Source organism: Mya arenaria, chromosome 11 (assembly GCF_026914265.1).
Source record: "Mya arenaria isolate MELC-2E11 chromosome 11, ASM2691426v1".
Taxonomy (NCBI): Eukaryota; Metazoa; Mollusca; class Bivalvia; order Myida; family Myidae; genus Mya; species Mya arenaria.
This window is the reverse complement of record NC_069132.1, coordinates 60,734,588-60,754,927: the sequence shown is the minus strand read 5'-3', so window position 1 is coordinate 60,754,927 and position 20,340 is coordinate 60,734,588. Positions and strand designations below refer to the sequence as shown.

General features: G+C 38.6%; 2 protein-coding genes across 2 annotated transcripts; both read left to right on the top strand.

Moving 5' to 3' along the window:
- Nucleotides 1–2,115: 2,115 nt before the first annotated feature.
- LOC128208669 (uncharacterized) lies at nt 2,116–9,415 on the top strand. The gene is made up of 6 exons (XM_052912217.1): nt 2,116–2,261; nt 3,195–3,277; nt 3,633–4,202; nt 5,171–5,329; nt 8,478–8,637; nt 8,874–9,415. The coding sequence occupies exons 3-6, from the start codon at nt 3,663–3,665 to the stop codon at nt 9,413–9,415; spliced, it is 1,401 nt and encodes a 466-aa protein (XP_052768177.1). The 5' UTR covers nt 2,116–2,261; nt 3,195–3,277; nt 3,633–3,662.
- Nucleotides 9,416–9,795: 380 nt separating this feature from the next.
- On the top strand, nt 9,796–11,099 carry LOC128209821 (uncharacterized). Its single transcript, XM_052914054.1, has 2 exons — nt 9,796–9,935; nt 10,102–11,099. The coding sequence occupies exons 1-2, from the start codon at nt 9,810–9,812 to the stop codon at nt 10,999–11,001; spliced, it is 1,026 nt and encodes a 341-aa protein (XP_052770014.1). The 5' UTR covers nt 9,796–9,809; the 3' UTR covers nt 11,002–11,099.
- Nucleotides 11,100–20,340: the final 9,241 nt, after the last annotated feature.

Below are 20,340 nucleotides of genomic sequence, written 5' to 3'. Positions count from 1 at the left end.
TTTATATTCACACTCAAGATGTACTTGGGAGTCATTCAGCGTCTCAATACACAAGAACTTACCATGAATTGTCAGTCAAGTGCAAATAATTTTATGTGAAAAAGTTTTCGTGGTATAACGTTGAGCATGAACACAGCTAAAGAAGAGCTATAGGGGCTTGTTCATGGTAAAACAACAACAACCTACATTTTAACACTTATCTGCAAAAGTACCCGCTTTCGTATAAAAGTGTCGCAAGACAAAAGCATGATCTTGTATGCATACGAGACTGTGTTTGATGCATATGATGCATACTCTTGTACTGCTGAATGCGCGAGCTGACCCTGACCCTTGAGACAATCGCAATAGGAAATAGTGCACAATGCCATTGACGATGGATTTGGATATTGTTGTACATTGGTACCATCCTGACTGCGAGCAGAAACAATTACTCATGTGGATGCAAAAGACGAACTATATATTATTACGGTATTAGAATCATAAATTATAAAACATACCATTTGAAAGTACATTTTATTGCAATATAAATAAAACTAAGTTCTTCCAATAGCCGCTGAATTATTCAGAGTTATATAAGAGATGACTTGTTTCCAGAAAGTATCCATTCAGTCAATGTAGTTAGATATAAGTATAATAGATTTACCGGCGGATGATACTAATATATATTGAAAAGATACTCTTTAGGACTCGTTCATATTACAAGTTCAAAGTGAATATGACGATGATAACACATCTGAAAATGGAGATGATGTGGTAGAAAGAGATTTACACCATATTGAAGAAATACCCATGATTTTGGGTTTAAGCAGAATGGAGCTCAAGCTCTTTGTTTTACTAAACATCCACAACCGGAAGAGATGATTACATCAAAAAACTGAAAGGAGTGCTCGTTAACATTTTAGTGACGACAGACAGTGAAGACATGTTGATATTTGCTCCAGACCACAAGACTGTTGCCAATCTATTTAAGTTAAGAAAAGAGTATGAACTATTTTTTAAAATAGTTTCGCATTGCTGCATCTGAACAAATCTATAATCACTATTTTGTGCCTTGCATATAAGGATGCAGGCATTCTTTATATTCTGAAAGACTTGCTAGATGATGATGTTCAAGAGTGAAAAAGTTGATTTCCTTGGGTTACGAAGTGTTGTATGGATTTTAACTTCAAAGTGTGTATCTATCATTAACAGCCCACGTTTAAAGAAATTTGTGTCAGTGTTTCCATGACTTTTATTGAGAACCATTTGAATTTATTAAGTGTCTAAAATATCCATGAACGTTTTCTGGTATATACCATCTGTGTAGGATTTATTTCGGCTGTCGTCACATCAAGAAATATTCACCGGTATATAGTGAGCTTGATTTTTAACTGAAATTAAACGTACATGTCTTTGTGTAACCGGGTGGGATTTGACCGTTTCTGTTATGGACGTTTTGATGTCATTCGAGAATCTTAAACATATAGTTGGCCATCTATATAAATATTATTTTAATAATTTAAAAAAATATTCAGTGTATTTATTAGTGGCTCATATCCGATTGTTTTTTTTTCTTTGCCCATTCGTCCATATATGATTCGATTGTTTTACGTTTAAATTCTTTGTATTGAACCTGTTAACTGTCCTTTGAAGTCTTTGTGTACACTGACGTTCAAAGTGACAATTGTTGCATTTGATCACAACATCCTTTTTACGTGTGATGTGTTGACAGTGCAGAGCTCACACCAGCACATTTAGCAAGAATTTGACTTTTGTGTTTTTACATTGTATTTTTTATATATTTTATTGTACATATGGCTGGTATTGTCTATCGGCAGGCTGTGTCTTTACCTGTACACTATAATACAGAATACGAACTAGAGTTGTTAGTTATTATTCAAGCCTATTTTAACAGTGGCATCACTTAGCTACACTCGACATCAGGACTACTTTAAAAACATCTGAACATTAATCCCGCAATCGTTGAGACCTTGGTATATTTAGATATCTGAAGTGCCCGACCGTATCGCTAATCAATCGTCAATCAATAACCCTAATAACCACACGCACAGTATTAATAACTTTAAAAGCAATCCTCTTTCATATGTTTGTAAAGCTGTCACTGGTTTATCGAACTTTTCTACCCTGTCCAATAACTCTAGTCAAAACTCTGCTTATAAGGTTCATACGTGATTTTATTTTACATTATTATCTCTCAGTGACACTGTAAGCTATCATTTTGGAGTGTGGGATATATAGTTTAACACTCTGCTATTATTCAGGTATGTATACTTCCTTGTTGAATAATTCAAAAGTTGACTACCAATAGTTAAACTAAAGACTTATATATATTTCTATTTGAATATATGATTTGTAAAAACAATCAAATAAATCAGTCGGCATATTTGTATCTCTAAAAAGCGCAAACAATCGCTCAATCAATCAATAATGTAATCAGAAGATCTATTATTTTGTCAGTAGTCAGATGAAAAAATTGAGTGAAAATATATACCAATGAATTGATTGGTGTATTGCTGCAAATACATAAATAAACAAATGAATAAAAAAATCAAGATTGATTGTTTGAACGATAAGCGTTATAATGATGATATTACTACTACTACTACTACTACTGCTGCTGCTGCTGACTACTACTTCTACTACTACTACTACCACTACCACTACCACTACCACTACCACCACTACTACTACTACTACTACTACTACTACTACTACTACTACTACTACTACTACTACTACTACTACTACTACTACTACTACTACTACTACTACTAATGTGCCACCATTGATGAGTAACTTGCTTACATAAATGGAAAAATACATCATATCTGAAAAGCTGTGCACATAGTTTTATCTTAATTTGGATCGCTGGCTTTTCAATACCTGAATACATACCTGCACCTGATTCAAATCAGCACAATCATAAAGCATTGAATGTAGAATCAGCTCAAGTATGCAATCGATGCTTTTTAAACCGTTTGCCTGAGGTGTCATATGTATAATAACAAATGTTTACTGCGTAGTTTTTATGACAAGTATTTTGTTATTTGATATGTCACGCTCATCAGGCAAGATATGTACGACGATGTACTCTAGTATAAGTCGAATAAACTGTATGTTCTGTTCTGTTTTGATAATACAATTACTGTAAGTGGTTAACAACTGCTCTAATTATATTACATTTAATTCAATAGGCAAAAAGAAAGAAGGTGGTTTTATACGAGGTTTAGATTGGTAAACACTGCTTTATACTTCATGAATTTCCAACATAATCTAGGTAAGTTTCTATTTATACGTTTAATATGTTTCTCGTCTTACACACAATTTTACCCTCCCTCCCCCTACCCCAACCTATTTCAATATCAGCAGTGCGCAAAGTGCATGTGCTATTTTGAGCATACAAAGATAAAAAGGACTGCACCAGTCGAGAACAAATACAGACGGCCAACATGGCCCTTCATTTGCATATCATATTATATTATATCTTTTCCAAATACATTCAATGTAAAATTTGTATTCTTATTCTTATGAAAAAGAAAGATTGCTAAGAAGTAAACGATGAAGGCACCGAGGCTATGACAACATTGCTACTTTTTATCGAACAACTCATAATTAAGAAATTTTGTTTACAGGAATCCATTTTCATTAATCTGTTACTGAAAATGCTGAGACCTGGAAGGAAGTTTCGTGAAAACCAAAGGTCGCTACAGGCGCTTCTTGCACTGCAAACTATAAACGAACCAATTTGCAACATTGTAAAAAGGAAATTCGAGACATTACGGTTACTGTGGCTAAATGAAGCAGAACACAAAGGTTCTCCGTGTGTATCGTGCGAGACACAGAACTTAGGTCAATGTCCAACAAAGACTTTATGTTATGAAACTCTATGTAGAGACTATAATACATCGGAACGCCAAAGGAGAGCATGCCAAAATTGTAGCAACTCCATTGAGTATTTCAAAACTCAGATTGTAAAAAGTCACCGATCAGGAAAACCCAACTGGCTAACGACCGATCCAAAATTATGGTCCTCAAATGCAATTGCGATTGCAAAATGTTTCATTCCGCCATGGAAAGATAAAAATACTCAAAGGGCAGATGGCACCGATTGCTTAAGTCTTCTTCATATCCTTAGGAACTGCAAACATTGTCAAGACTATTTCTCATTCGACGTCACTAGAAGTAACAACATCCTGAGTCAGGTAATCCTTTCACGTAGATGTTTCAGGGTATCTTTGTTTGCTGTAAGAATGCTGTTATATTTATATTTCTGTCCATTAAATGTGTGCGATATTGAAAATGCCTCTGATATAAATCGTATAGACGGTTTGGCCATAAAAGTGACACTCTTATTCAAAATCAATGAATACAAATTTTGAGTGATAAACCTTATCAACTTACTCAATTATGCATTTATGGAAAATACTAATTACTGCTAACAAGATTGTTATCGTGTATTTAATAGCTGAAAACGCATTTTTATAAATAATTGGTGAATGCTTAAATGTTTACTGTGATCTACTTTAGTCACATAAGGTAGCAATACCGTGTTTTCTGCACATTTCTTTCAAATTAATCACTGTTTCTTTCATAAAAATTATTGTTCTTGATATTTTTTCATCCTTTCTGGTATATTAAAACAAACCTATTAATTTTTGTAATTCTAATTAGGGAGTATAGTGCATCTTTTAGTTAAAATGCACCTCACTCATTGATCAATAAAATATAAATTGTCCTGATAGATTTTAAATGTACCCTAAGTACTGGTAAGAAGAACTTATATACATTTTAAATTATTTAAGGCTAAATTATTTCCATTAAATGTAGATTTTGCGATCTTTTAAAATGTCCAAAACAAATATTAAATAGCAAATTCATATATTCCGCCAAAATCAAACTATTGTTGATAACAGTTGGAAAGATAAGTCTGATAGTTGCCTGAAACATTACACCGTATTGTAAAATTTTAACTCTCCTCAATGTAGAAACTATGAGCGCAAGCTCATTGGCGGTTATCTACTTCGATCTGACACACAAAATATCTAATGAAAAGCGTTTTAATATGTCAGCAGTCTCAGTTAAGGTATGAATCTTCAAATTATTTCATTGTTTTATAATATCTATCAAATGAAAATATCTTAATATCCAATTATCACTGTTTATTCAACAGACGATTACGATTGTGCGTGAAGTTCAACATTCCGTAGCCGTTAAAATAAGCAAAAGGCAGTTACATTGTTTGTTCAGATGTCTGCGCAGGCTTTTGAAGGATGGAAAGTATCTAGTTGACGACCCTTTGGCCATTGACGCATTGAGACGGCTCGAAATGGTATGTATGACTCTGCATGCCATGCTTCGACTTGTTGTAAATGCTTCATGTGCACTTGTACTTTAATCAAAGTTCGAAGTTGGTAAAAATCTATGACTTCCATATCGAAAACAAGTATCTGGGCTCTTGAAGAATTGGCAGTAGCCTCATTATGATTCGAACACGAACTATTGAGAGGAGAAAGGAGCTATTAGTAGATAGTGTATTCATACTTCAATACTAGTTTCCGCCCAACAAGCTGTTGTCGCCTATAAACTATCTAATTGTTAATTCTAAATTGGCTTTAATGTTGCAATAATAATTTATTGCTGATGTTGTTTTGTCTGAAAACGTCTATTGTTATTTTACGGTATTAACATATTTTTAATGATAAGAAAACATGATTACATAAGTTGGTTACCAGGCCAAAAACACAATTGTTTAAATGTCAAATTTTATCTCTGAGGTCTACTCCTTTATCTTCCTTCTTTTCCATAACTAAACATTAAACATTAAACGTTAAACGTGTTTATTTGATTAAACGCCTATTTTTATACATAATATTCAATGGCGTTGTACAATACATCCATACTCTATATATCCAACATAATATTTGAACATATTTTGATATAAGACAATATAAAGCAGTTAAACAATAAGATATTAAAACTTGCAACATTCATTAGATGCAATTGACTAAAGTAGTAATATATGTACATGAATTAAAAACATAATTGGTCAAAGCAACCGAAAAAAAATGAAAAATAAACAAACTCTAAGACTCTAAAAAATCAAATATAATATCAGACATTTCTTATCGGAGTCGGTTTTAAAACAAGTCATAAACTGTGTAAAATAGTGAGTTTTGAGGTTTTTCTTGAACACATCTATAGACACTGACTGCTTGATATACAGTGGCAGACTATTCCATAGTTTTGGTCCGATTGTGCAAAAACTTCTATCGTTAAACCTTGTTCTCTTGTTAAATGGTACATCATACTTGATACCAGGGTCACTAGCTGATCTTAATCCTCGTCTACGACTTACACTCTCAGACAATAACTCAGTCAAATAAGCAGGAGCCCTACCAGTGCCACAGTTGAACATAACTGTCAATATCTTGAAGTTGATTCTAGCCTTTATTGGCAGCCAGTGCAGATCAAAGAGAGCTTGCTTGGCCCCGTCATAATTGCCTCGGTTAAGAATTAATTTTGCGCACATATTTTGGATGCGCTGCATTTTGGTTAACTCTATCTCAGAAATACCATACAATATAAGGTTACAGTAGTCCAAATGAGAGATAACAAGTGAAAGTAAAAGGATTTCGGTTGCAGCTCTGGTTAAATATTTTCGTATACACTTCACCCTGAAAAAGTTCAACACTGCAGTGCGGCATTTACGCTTCGCGTGTTCCTTAAAGGATAAGGTTTCGTCAAGAAAGGCACCTAAGTATCTAATGCAGCTTTCTCGGTGTACAGCATCACCAGCAATATCTATATTAATAACTATTATACATAAGCTTTATTCAATAATAATTTAAGCATTCTGTAATATGACACATTCATGTAATAGTATCGACTATCGTTAATTGTTTATGATATCAACACCGTTCACGACAAAATTCCGTTGTTATCTGTAAATAGCTAAATATATATATAAAATCTGCAAACAATTAGTATTGATATGAACTAAAACAACTTTTTTGATTCAAATCCATATTACTTGAAAAAACATTTCACTGCATATTACCACGCGAGCAGGGTGAGTGGCTATGCCACGATCCACCGCCCACCCCAATTATCAACTACAAATAAGTTAAAATTGTAAATAGGTTTATAAGAATTCATGTTGTCACTATAACTAATACTAATTAGTTAGAACTTCATTTTTTATATTATCTATTCTATAAAATTAGCAACAGGCCATATTCCAGAAGTCATAACTATGTCAAATCTCCTCAAAACCCAATACACGTAGGCTTAACTTTGATAATTATTTGACTCTTTAAGTGTACGCATAAACCGAAGTTTAATTCCAGTTTGGCCCCGGTTAATGCTGAAAGGCGTACACCATCTTAAGCAAACATGGAGCTACCGCAAATATCACCCAAGATATTTAGACTGTAATGATAAAAAAAGCGCAACAGCGTCATTCAATCATCACATGTGCCTTAAAAACACCATAAAACTATCACGATACCTATAAATTGGAAGTCCAAAGCCGTGCACTCTATTTACATCCTTTGTTTAATTTTCTACACATATGCTGCCACCAAAACTTTGCAAACAAAACAACAACAACATTACCGCGCATGCGCGTGGTAAACGTCATAGATCGACGATAAATTTATGTTGCATGAGTCCAAATGAATCGTGTTTACGCATACATGTTGACGAATTTCTGTTCTTGTAAGCGTAAATAACTTTATTAGACGACTTTGGACTTAATTCACACAGGTATCGTAATAATTTGATGGCGTTTTAAGATGTTTAACTCTGATTGAATTCTAAATTGCTAAACTCCTTAACATACCTAAAATTGTTAATACAAGAAAAAACAGCATTCAATTGAATATTATTTTTTGTCAAAAATGTAATTAATTGATACGAAAATCAACCAAATTATTGTGTGTGTCTTATTAGCATTTGCCATTTGTGTTTCTTATTGGCATTGATCATTAGTTTACGATAGGATTACCCTAACCCTAACAAAATGTTTGCATAATATTTCTGTTTAATAAATCATTCTCAACATACAACGAATGAATAATAATATTTTTGGATTAAATGGCCAGGCAACAACCTGAAGTAAACAAATAAATACTTCATTCAATGGCTGAATTTTGGATATGGACATTTGGAGTTTTTCATTCGTTTGGTTTACAAAAGGCATTTGACATTGGTTAAACTGTTTATTACATCTATGGAAAATTACTCAGTGAAACTTCCTTTATATTCGAATTATTGGTAAATTCATGTTTTAGAAAGTTAAGCCAATGCGTATACATTACCTGTCGATCGCTGGTTGTTGCCTGACTTGTATTGAAAATGATAATATTTTGTTTAATCATTAACGGTGCGGTAGTGTGTTTCAGTATATTGCGAATTATTTTTGTAGTGGTTTAAACGATAATGATATGTTATAAATCATGTTATTTTATTATCTTCAGATTCAGAAAGGAAAGCTGAATTGTAACTGTGGAATTGAATATTCACTTATTGTACAGCCTCAAAGCAAACTCACATCAGAAGTAGGAAGGTTCAAAAGGTATCCTTCCTTAAGGTCAAGATCCAGCTCTGCTACGATTAATTTAGAAACGCAATGGGAAAGTAAGCTGTTACATTTAGATCCTAAGTTTGTATATTTAGTCTGAAAGAAAAATCCATTTTTGAGCAAAGCAACATCGACGAATTATTTTAAAAACGTTTTTTTTCTTTTTTATGCAAATTTACGTGCTGTTACCTCATTTCTTTCTGGATGGATTTTATTTGCAGTGACTTTCATTATAATTAATTCTACTATTGTATTTATTAGAAGATCAATAACACCAAAGGATATTTTTCAGGCGAACAATTGCTTTTTCATTGTACATGTCACACAGAAGACCAGCAAGCATATGAATATTGCATGAGGAGAGTTCAAATGGCACTCGCAAAATGGTCTTGCGCGGAACAGGTTTACAATGGAAAATTTACGTTCTTTGCATCCAAAAGGGAATATCTCGAGACATTGCTTGATAATTCCTGTCGTATAGAACAAAAGGCTGTTTCAGACGTACGTACTGTTGGTTCGCTTGTCTTTTTTATTGTTTCGTCGTCTGATCAAGAACACCTTGAAAGTTTATGCACTCGGATCACTGGCCACGAAAGAAAAAGGAAAAATGTATGCGTTGCAGTAGTTAGTGATAGGAATCCATTGGATGAACCATGCACAGATCAAACGAGCTGGGGCTTTTTGCGAAGATGTTCAAATATCAGTACTCTTAGAGCTGATGTTGACGAGCTTTTTGAAAGATTCATTTTTAAGATTTACGAGGCAAACCTGAATCTGTATTTTGAGCAAAAAGACGTCACAGGTATCGTTCACATTCGACTTTATGATAGTTAATTATAATATTTACATTACTGAGCCCAATTGTGGACATTTGTACACTGAACTTTACATACATATAAACACATAGTGTTGTTAGTTTTATTTGGCAGGGCAGTTTAAACTATTGTTTATTAACATACATGTCCACGTAACACTTCACCTACAAACTGAGTTGTTGTTGTTGTTGTTGTTTTCGCATCGTACGATGCAATATATAAAAGTGCTGTGACTTTTAAAATTGAAAATACCTTTTTTAAATTAAATTCTGTAGCTTCTCAAAATCAAGTTACAAGGTTTATGCTTATTATAACTTGCTTTTCAAATTTAACACAGTATTACAATCCATTGTGTTTTTGTAATTTCGCATATATTTGTACAAACTAAATTTCCAGATAGGAGAGAACAAGAAATGATAAAAGAAGCATTGACGTTGTTTAGAAGATTCAAGATAGAAATACCCTCGTGGCTGGAAAAGTATGGGCGAGATCTTGATGATAAAGACAGCACAAGGATTCTCATATCTAACTTTACTCCAGTATGTGTACAAAGTACATTTTGGGCATAAACATACGCTTGACAATTTTTTTAGTAACTGAAAGCACAGTATAATCTAATAGTTATATTGCATGATTCATTGTGCAGTTTTAAATTTTAATTTATTGTTCTTGACATTTGAATATTTAGTGTATCCTAATTTTCAGGCAATGAAGAAATTTCAGGAACTGCCGTTTGTGTTTGATTGTGTACCGAGAACAGACCACATGATTATAAATTTAATTGAGACGGGAAGAGAAGAAGAAAAAGAACTTCATGTGCGGAAAATAAAGAACATTTTGAATGATTGTAAGCTTTCTGAGAAACAATATCGGATAGCATTTGTAACAGTCACCAAATACGCCGATTACAAGTATAAAAGTGGCGATAAAGTTCATGTTAAAGACAGAATAGGTACACTTAGCGGATTTGCAAAGATGAGTGTTTCCAATTCGAACGTACTTGTTGCAATCCTTTCAAACCACGTAGCCGAGGATCCTGACTCTAAATCAAAAACATTCTCAACAGCGTTAAAGATGCAAAATGAAACTGTTGGAGATATCTGTCCTAAGCCAAAGGGAGATCTTAAGGCGGACGTTGCCATTGCCAAAATACATCCATGCAAAGAATGTCATTGTGATAAGAAGTTCAGAGATGAAAAAGAGAAACGACTTTACGCAGTCCCCTTGACAGAAACAGAGTTGGCTAACAGTTTGTACGAAAGAGTACACTTTTGGGGCGCCGAGTCTCAACCAGGCATCGGGCAAATTCAAGAACTCGGATTGTTACATGAAGGTGGAAGTAATCACATATATATAAACGATACTTCGGGGAATTGGCAGCCAGGTAATAGCGGTGCCATGATCCTCAAAGAGAAACATAGAAGTGAATCACCTCAAACTCTTCAAGCAGTCGGAACGTTTATGGGAGAGACCTTTGAGAAAGCCGAAGGCCGGAAGTACATTGCAACACCTCTACACCTTGGCTTTGCTGTTCTATCTGAACATCATAAAGCAACATTTTCTCTTTTTGGAGAAGATTCGGAAGATCGCGAAAACAATCCATGAAATCTGGACGAGAGTTTGAAATGTAACACATGGTTTAAACATTTGTTAATTGATGGTTGATGCAAACTTAATGATGAATGCTAACTTCCTCTTGCTGTTGTTCATATTTTGATGAATAATTTAGTTCAACCAACTATTCATTTTACATTTATTATTAATGTTTACTGCATATTGCTGTTAACTTCAGATAAAAGATTATAAGTATTTTCCATGGCCGAGAATGTAAGATAGGTTCATTCCGACCCGAGCGTAGTGTGTTTTGCGGAAACGAGGTTTACCGAGTTTCCGCAAAACACCCTGCTCGTGGGTCGGGATGAACCTATCTTACACAAGCGGCTATGGTAGATGCTTTTTCTCCCACCTCAGTTAAACAAAATTAAGTAAAAATGTATTTTTTGCTGAAACTCTTTGTGCTTAGTGAAAATAATTGCGTATGGATATGCGATAGCACGTGGTTGTCATGGATATGCGCGCAATGATCCAGTTAATGTTAATAGTCAAATCGGTATTTTTAAATAGTTCTAAGGAGAATGAAGCATTACTTCTTGAATGGTGCTTGAAAACTGTTTTATGGTGACATTTGAAGCGAGAAATAATTAATTAGCGTTCTAAATATTACCATAAGACAAGATTTTCTTGATGCTACTGACGACAGTCTTTAACAAGGGAGGTAATTACAATGTTGTGACCATAAAAAGGAGTTCCATACGGGCATTTTATCTTCGCCCGTTGGCAAGATAAGAATATCTAGCATGGTTAAATTAATGGATCTACTTATCTAAATAACTGGATTTTCTCAATTATAAAGAAATATATGACATTATTAAACTTTTTGTATTTATTGCGATTACTAGGTCACAGTGATTTAGCTCTGTAATAATTATGAACCCAAATGCTTTCGTATTGATAAATAAGTATTGTTTATTTATTTAATGCTATTGATTAAACTGTTTAATTAGTTAGTGTATATTCGTTCGTAGTTGTAAGTTTGATGCTACTAGGTTTGTCTGCAATCTTAAAGCAATGCATGTCATTATATCATTAAATGTCTACCATTGTACCATCTTAAAATAACTGTATTATTAAGGTAGTCGTATATGAATCGTAAACCGAAATAACTTACACTCATACACTGTAATTTTGATGACAAACGAGTAAAATCGGCTTTAATGAAAATAACATGATATTCCATTTTTCTGTTTCCATTAACCATTATTCTAATATTCTTTACGACATTAAACATTTTTTCTTGATCGCCCTAAAATGTATTTTCTCTAACTATATTGTAATATTGATCTTATGATCAGTTAGACTGTATGTGTTCAAATCATTTGATACGAAAGAGTCATAGATACAAATCTTGATTTTATTGTAAAGTAACTATATATATTATTTTTATTGATGATTACAATTGCTGTATATGTTACATATTACTTATGTTATCATTTCTGTTTTTTTGGTGTTTCTTGTCTGGCAAAAAATACGATTTTAATGACAGTTTCTTGAATTAAATTATTTCTGAGTCCGAATCTAACCGTAAGTGAATATGAGCGCTGACATTGCAGTATTTTATCATAAATGTAAAAATGGTATGCTAGTGTTCAAACGTGTTTTTGTTGTTGTTGCTAAAGATCTACTGAATTATGCTAATCTGATCTCTTTTTGTATGACAATAGGTTACGTAGTACATGTACATGATTCGATTTAAAATCAATCATATGAAATAATATATTTTGTAATGGATCATTACCTTTAGCTCTATGCTCTATTTTGAATAAAAAACAACAACATCAATTATGTTGATATCTACATGAAAGTTTCAATGGCCCATGAAGTAATATTGCAATTAATTAAAAAGTTACTTAATGTTTATTGCTCTCCTAGTATTTTATTATTCACGACAACAGTGTTTGTTGTCTTGTTTGTATGTTTGTCTTGGATGTCTAGCTTTGGCTTCTGATCAAGATCACAGTAAGTTTTTAGCTGCATTGTTTGTCACTGTGGTTCTCATGCTTTTTCAAATGCATATAACCGGGCTATTACATCAATGATCAGGGGTTGAGAGTTGCCAATGAAATCAAGTCATCTTCTTACACAAAGAGCCGTGAGTTCGATCCCAGACTGGAGAACCGTCTGTTTGCCTCTACCCTTGGTGTGTTTGGGAACGACCTCGTCGTCGTAAACAAAGCTCTGACTTCAATAGCTTTTTAGTTACGTCCCTTCGTGATATAAAAAAACAGATGAGCGTTTGGCATCCCCTTACGACTTTTTCTTACCGTATTCGATATCATTTAAGCAGAATAAAAAATCAGAACGTTATCAAATGAATATATAACATGAAAAAACTACTGGGGCAAAGCTAAGAAGTGCAAAGTAAAATTTAAACCCTTTCCTGGGACACAAGATAAAAGCCCTATCGCATGTAAACGAGAGTCACAAAGATACAAATACCACGCATCAAAATACCATTATCATTTAATAATGTGATTGCCGCATTGGGACAGTCAGTGAGACACGAGTTCAATGGTAAAAGTCCGCACCGAACCAAAGAAGTACAGGTTTTGTCTTCCGTCCGAGAAATTGATTCGTGGACTCTCATATATTCGAATGTTTGATACAAGAAGCAGACTCCAACGTGAAATCAAGCTTAACTAGATGAGTAACGCTACGACCGGGTGTTCAAATCTACCGTGCACAACCCTTTTTGTGTTTTAAACGTGTTGAATGTAAAATTGATATGCAGGAAAATACGAATATTAAATAAAAGCACATTTTTATTTCAGTCGCAACAAGGGGAAGCTGAAATACCACAAGACATTTGCTCCCTATTTTGATATGAAATTGACTTCGGTAGCAACACGATTGTTTCAAAAACAGTTAACCCGGTAAGCGATCTATCACTTAAGATAAGCAATATAATCGAAAACTTACTTGCAATATGTCAAACAAGTTAAACCGTCGTGCCGAATGGACGAGGACCAAGAAAACCGGGCATCGCTCCAGCATATAGGGGTTGTGTCAGGCGATGTTGCGGCACTCGCTTGTTTTTAAGATCATTCATTTACTGATAGCTATAAGTTGTGTGAGTCTCGTTATCATTTTCTATGTAACGGAAATAATTATATATTCGAGCAAAGGGAAACAACTCAATAGCGAATTTTATCTTCCACTATTCAAGAGTTATGTCCTTCGCGTTTTAAGAGAAAGGAACGATTTCACAAACTGCACTAACTGCAGATGACTTGATTTACGAAACACTCAACGACGGCGCGGTTTAGTACAAGGTTACACATAATTAAATTTAACGAATCAGCAGAAAGAGATTGACGTTTCGAAAATATTGTTGCCATTAGATCAAACGCTTCGGTCAAGTAGTTAATGCAATTCTTTGGACTCCATTGCTATAACTGACCACGAAAATAAGATTATATCTCTTGACGATGATGGTATAAAAAAGGACATGATTATTCAAAATTGAACATAAAGTTCAGTTTTTTAGTGTTTGTTCTAATTTAGTTTACAGTTTACGGTTTGTTTGTTTGATTATGTATATTGTTCTTTGTTCGAATCATGTAGATTAGTAATATAAAAACGCTTAAATGTCATTGCAGATTGATAAAGAGTTGTGTTGGTCTGTTAAACATGTTCAATGTTTAATATTGAAACCAACCCATGTCAGTAATCAATATGAGAACGAAATTAATCCTTGTTAAATTTATTCTATTCAATGACTCTCTTTATAACATTTCTAAAGCGCGTTTTATATATTGAAACCATTAAAACCTATATTCTTAATTCTAGATATATATAATTGTCCCAGTTAAGGTTGAGTATGAAAGGGTATACGATCTGATTACACGCCACCATTTGATATTGGTATCTATTTTAGTCAAGAGGTTTAATAAATAAAAGTGTATAAGTCTCGGATAAAAAATAATAATCTATGACACTGCGGTTCTATTAATTAAATATATATTGATCTTGATATTAAGTTCAAATTTTCCCCGCAGAGAAAAACAAATCTAAATATAATTGAATGAAGTGATTTGGTGAGGCACTTAAACACTTCAAGCCGCATAAATTACAACTCAACACCCTATCTTAAGTTTTGATTTATGTATTATAAATTTGCCTTAAAAGTCCTCTTTGATTAATAACACTATTGAAAGACAAACTTTCGTAGATCTAATTTATCGATCTATAGTCGACATTTCATAATGAATATAATGAATATTGAGTTATTGTGACCTTTTGAAGCCTTCTTATCATTATTATTACTATTATTATTATTATAACTATTATTATTACCATTGTTATTATTATTATTATTATTATTATTATTATTATTATTATTATTATTATTATAACCAAAGTCACGGCGTACCGTCATGAGCGGCCGGCGCTGTGACAACGTCAGTCGCCAGCGTAGCTTAAGGACATCCGCAACAGGTGCTTAGTGACGTCTTAAGCGACCGGCGCGCTGTGTTACAATTAGAACTCTGCGAGGCACGATAATTTCTGCGCTCGACTCAGCATGTGAACATTAGCGGCCGATACGGTGGAACAACTTCGAATCCTGATTGCACTGTTGCCAACGTCAGTGGCAGAGATGACGACTCAACGAAAGCTGTCGGAATATATTATTAACGAATGATGTCGGTACGAGTTTATCTAAATTGAGGCGTTACTATTAAGGGGACGGCGAGGCCCAACAACTACCGCGGCAGGTGCGGTGTTTTAACTTTAGCCAACTTCAACGGCCAATGCAGTCTCTCAACTTGGAACCTGGTTCTATGTGAATCAACATCAGTGCCCATGATAGCGCGTCATCGTCAGCTTTCGGAATAGGTTGTCAGCTGAGTGGCCGGCGCCGTGTGTCAATTTGTGCGACATATGAAAGCTTTGGTCAGTCGTATGGGTCTTGACAAACTCAGCGGCCGGTTCTGTATGACACCGAAAGCGGCAGGTGATCGTGACCATTTTAACTGCAGGCTAAACTGGACGATTTTAGCGGCGTAATATTGCATAGGCGGAAACGTCCGCGAATTGAGGGACATATCATTTAAGCGACCGCTTCAACCAGTCACCTGTCGTAAAAACTTTTGAAGTATTGTTGGTGGTGTAGTGTCACATTTTGAGCGGCCGGCGGGGATTGATGATTACCGCGGCCAGTTTGACATGACTTCTTCAGCGGCTGGCGTGGCGTGTGTAAGAACTTAAGCGGCAAGCGCATTTGATTCCGGTGCGGTTCGAAGACTTCAGCGGCAGGTACGGAGTTACGACTTAATCGGCTGAGGCAGCGTGCCAATTTCAAAGGCCTTTTAGATGGATTATCTTAGCACCCTAGTTCTATTGGTGTCAGTGTCAGTGGTCAGGAAATCTTGTCAACATCAGCTGTCGATACATATTTATGGTCGCTGCCGCCTAACTCGTGCAGTACCGACTTCAGCTGGTACTGCACGAGGACATTAGCTACCGGCGAGGCATGTAGATTTTCAGCGACCGGCACGGCATGTCAACATCAGCGGCTGGTACGACAAAAAAAGTTCGAACTCTGGTTCCACAAGTGTCAATGACCAAGAATACGCGTTAACGTCAAATCACGGGATAGCTAATCACGACTTAATCGATGAGTGTGGCAATACGAAAGTCGCCAAGATAGCGCGTCATCTTCAGCTGGTGGAAATAGTTGTTAAATCATTGGCCGGTGCAGCGTGAATATACGACCGGCGTAGCATACCAGCTCAAGACGGTCGTATACGGCTGGTTCGGCGCGAAAATTTAAGCGGCGGTCGCTTTATGGCTAATAAAGCGTTCACCGCAACGCGATATTTACAGTGGCCGTTGCAGCTGGTTACCATGAGCATCAGCGCCCGTCGCAGCGTGTTAACATCAGCGCCCATCGCAGTGTATCAACCTCAGCGCCCGTCGCAGTGTGTTAACATCAGCGCCCTTCGTAGCGTGTCAACCTCAGCGCCCGTTTCAGTGTGTCAACATAAGCGCCCGTCGCAGTGTGTCAATATCAGCGCCCGTCGCAGTGTGTCAACATAAGCGCCCGACACAGTTTATCCAAATCAGCGCCCGTCGCAGCGTGTCAAAATTAGCTCTTGTCGCAATGTGTCAACATCAGTGCCCGTCGCAGCGTGTCAACATCAGCGCCCGTCTCAGTGTGTCAACATTAGAGAACATCGCAGTGTGCCAATATCAGCGCCCGTCAAAGCGTGTCGAAATCAGTGCCCGTCGCAGCATGTCAACATTAGCGCCCGTCGCAGTGCAACATAAGCGACCATCGCAGCGTGTCAACATCGCCCCCCGTCGCAGTGTGTCAACATTATCGCCCATCGCAGTGTGTCAATAAAAGCACCTGTCACAGCGTGTCAACATTAGCGCCCGTCGCAGCAAGTCAAAATCAACGCCCGTCGCAGTGCAACATTAGCGCCCGTCGTAGCCTGTCAACATCAGCGCCCGTCGAAGCGTGTCAAGATTAACGCCCGTCGCAGAGTGTCAACATCAGCGCCCGTCACAGTGCAAGATTAGCGCCCGTCGCAGCCTGTCAACATTAGCGCCCGACTCAGCATGCCAACATCAGCGCCCGTCAAAGAGTATCAACATCAGCGCCCGTTGCAGTGCAACATTAGCACACGTCGCAGCGTGTCAACATCAGAGACCATCGCAGTGCAACATTAGCGCCCGTCGCAGCGTGTCAACATCAGCGCCTGTCGCAGAGCACCATCAGCGCCCGCCGCAGCGTGTTCACATCAGAGCCCATCGCAGCGTGTCAATATCAGCGCCCGTCGCAGCGTGTCAACAACAGCGCCCATCGCAGTGTGTCAACATTAGCGCCCATCGCAGTGTGTCAATATTAGCGCCCGTCGCAGTGTGTCAACATGAGCGCCCGTCGCATGTTGTCAACAACAGCGCCCGTCGCAGTATGTCAACATAAGCGCCCGTCGCAGTGCAGCATTAACACTCTTCGCAGCGTGTCAACATCAGCGCCTGTCGCAGTGTGTCAACATTAGCTCCTTTCGCAGCGTGTCAACATAAGCGCCCATCGCAAAGTGTCAACATCAGCGCCCGCCTCGGTGTGTTAATATTAGACTCCAACGCAGTGTGTCAATATCAGCGCCCTTCAAAGCGTGTCAACATCAGTGCCCGTCGCAGCATGTCAACATCAACGCCCGTCTAAGCGCAACATTAGCGCCCGTCGCAGCGTGTCAACATCAGCGCCCGTCGCAGAGTGTCAACATCAGCGCCCGTCGCAGTGCAACATTAGCACCCGTCGCAGCGTGTCAACATCAGCGCCCATCGCAGTGTCTCAACATCAGCGCCCGTCACAGCGTGTCAACATCAGCGCCCGTTTTAGAGTGTCCACATCAGCGCCCGTTGCAGTGCAACATCAGCACCCGTCGCAGTGTGTCAATATCAGCGCCCGTCGCAGTGTGTCAACCTCAGCGCCCGTCGAAGCGTGTCATTATCAGCGCCCGTTGCAGTGTGTGAACATGAGCGAACGTTGCAGTGAGTAAATATCAGGGCCCGTCGCAGTGTGTAAACATTAGCGCTCGTCGCAGTTTGTCAACATCAGCGCACGAAGTAGCGTGTCAACACCAGCGCCCGTCGCAGTTTGTCAACATTAGCGTCCATCGATGCGTGTCACCATCAGCGCCCGTCGCAGCATGTCATCATCAGTGCCCGTGGCAGTGTGTCAACATCAGCACCCGTCGCAGTGTGTCAAAATCAGCGCACGTTGCAGTGTGTCAACATCAGCGCAAGTCGCAGGTTGTCAACAACAGCGCCCGTCGCAGAGTGTCAACATGAGGGCCTGTCGCAGCTTGTCAACATTAGCGCCCGCCGCAGAGTGTTCAGAAAAGCGCCCATCGCAGTGTTTCAACATGAACGCCCATCGCAGCGCGTCAACATCAGCGCCCATCGCAGCGTGTCAACATCAGCTCCCGTCGCAGTGCGACATTAGCGCCCGTCGCAGCGTGTCAACATCAGCGCTTGTCACAGAGTGTCAACATCAGCGCCCATCGCAGAGTGTCAACATCAGCGCCCGTCGCAGAGCAACATAAGCGCCCGTCGCAGTGTGTCAACATATGCGCCCGTCGCAGTGTGTCAACATCAGCGCCCCTCGCAGTGTGTCAACAACAGCGCCCGTCGCAGTATGTCAACATTAGCGCCCGTCGCAGTGCAGCATTAACACTCTTCGCAGCGTGTCAACATTAGCGCCTGTCGCAGTGTGTCAACATCAGCGCCCGTCGCAGCGTGTCAACATCAGCGGCCGCCTCTGTGTGTCAACATTAGTGCCTATTGCAGTGTGTCAACATCAGCGCCCGTCGAAGCGTGTCTACATCAGTGCCTTTCGCAGCATGTCGCAGTGCAACATAAGCGCCCGTCTCAGTGTGTCGACATTGTCCCTCGTCGCAGTGTGTCAACATTAGCACCCATAGCAGTGTGTGAATATCAGCGCCCGTCGCAGCGTGTTAACACCAGCGCCCGTCGAAGCATGTCAAAATCAGCGCCCGTCACAGTGCAACATTAGCGCCCGTCGCAGCGTGTCCACATCAGCTCCCGTCGATGCGTTCCATCATCATGGCCAGTCGAAGTGTGTCAACATGAGCGCCCGTCGCAGTGAGTCAATATAAGGGGCCGTCGCAGGTTGTCAAAATTAGCGGCCGTTGCAGTGTGTCAACAACAGCGCCCGTCGCAGCGTGTCAACGTCAGCGCCCGTCGAAGTGTGTTAGCATCAGCGCCCGTCGCAGGGTGTCAGCATCAGTGCCCGTCGCAGTGTGAAAACATTAGGGCACGTCGTAGCGTGTCAACATCAGCACCCGTCTTAGTGTTCACATTAGCGCCTATCGCAGTGTGTTAACATCAGCGTCCGTCGCAGTACGTCAAAATTAGCGCCCGTCGCAGTGTGTCAACGTTAGCTGCCGTTGCAGTGTGTCAACATCAGCGCCCGTCGCAGCGTTTAAATGTCAGCGCCCGTCGCAGTGTGTCAGCATCAGCGCCTGTTGCAGCGTGGCAACATTAGACGCCGTTGCAGTGAGTCAACATCAGCGCACGTCGCAGCGTGTCAACGTCAGCGCCTATCACAGTAAGTCAATATCAGCACCCGTGGAAGCGTGTCTACAACAGTGCCCGTCGCAGCATGCCAACATCAGCGCCTTCATAGTGCAACATAAGCGCCCGTCGCAGCGTGTCAACATCAGCGCCCGTCGCAGAGTGTCAACATTAGCGCCCGTCGCAGTGCAACATTAGCCCACGTCGCAGCTTGTCAACATCAGCGCCCATCCCAGAGCAACATTAGAGCCCGCCGCAGCGTGTCAACATTAGGGCCCG

Bases quoted from the DNA above. Each gene is read 5' to 3' on its own strand.
- LOC128209821 (XM_052914054.1), top strand. From the start codon at position 9,810: ATGATAAAAGAAGCATTGACGTTGTTTAGAAGATTCAAGATAGAAATA. The intron at 9,936-10,101 runs GTATGTGTACAA...CCTAATTTTCAG, and splicing joins TCATATCTAACTTTACTCCA to GCAATGAAGAAATTTCAGGA.
- LOC128208669 (XM_052912217.1), top strand. From the start codon at position 3,663: ATGCTGAGACCTGGAAGGAAGTTTCGTGAAAACCAAAGGTCGCTACAG. The intron at 4,203-5,170 runs GTAATCCTTTCA...TTTATTCAACAG, and splicing joins GTAACAACATCCTGAGTCAG to ACGATTACGATTGTGCGTGA. The intron at 8,638-8,873 runs GTAAGCTGTTAC...GATATTTTTCAG, and splicing joins TTTAGAAACGCAATGGGAAA to GCGAACAATTGCTTTTTCAT.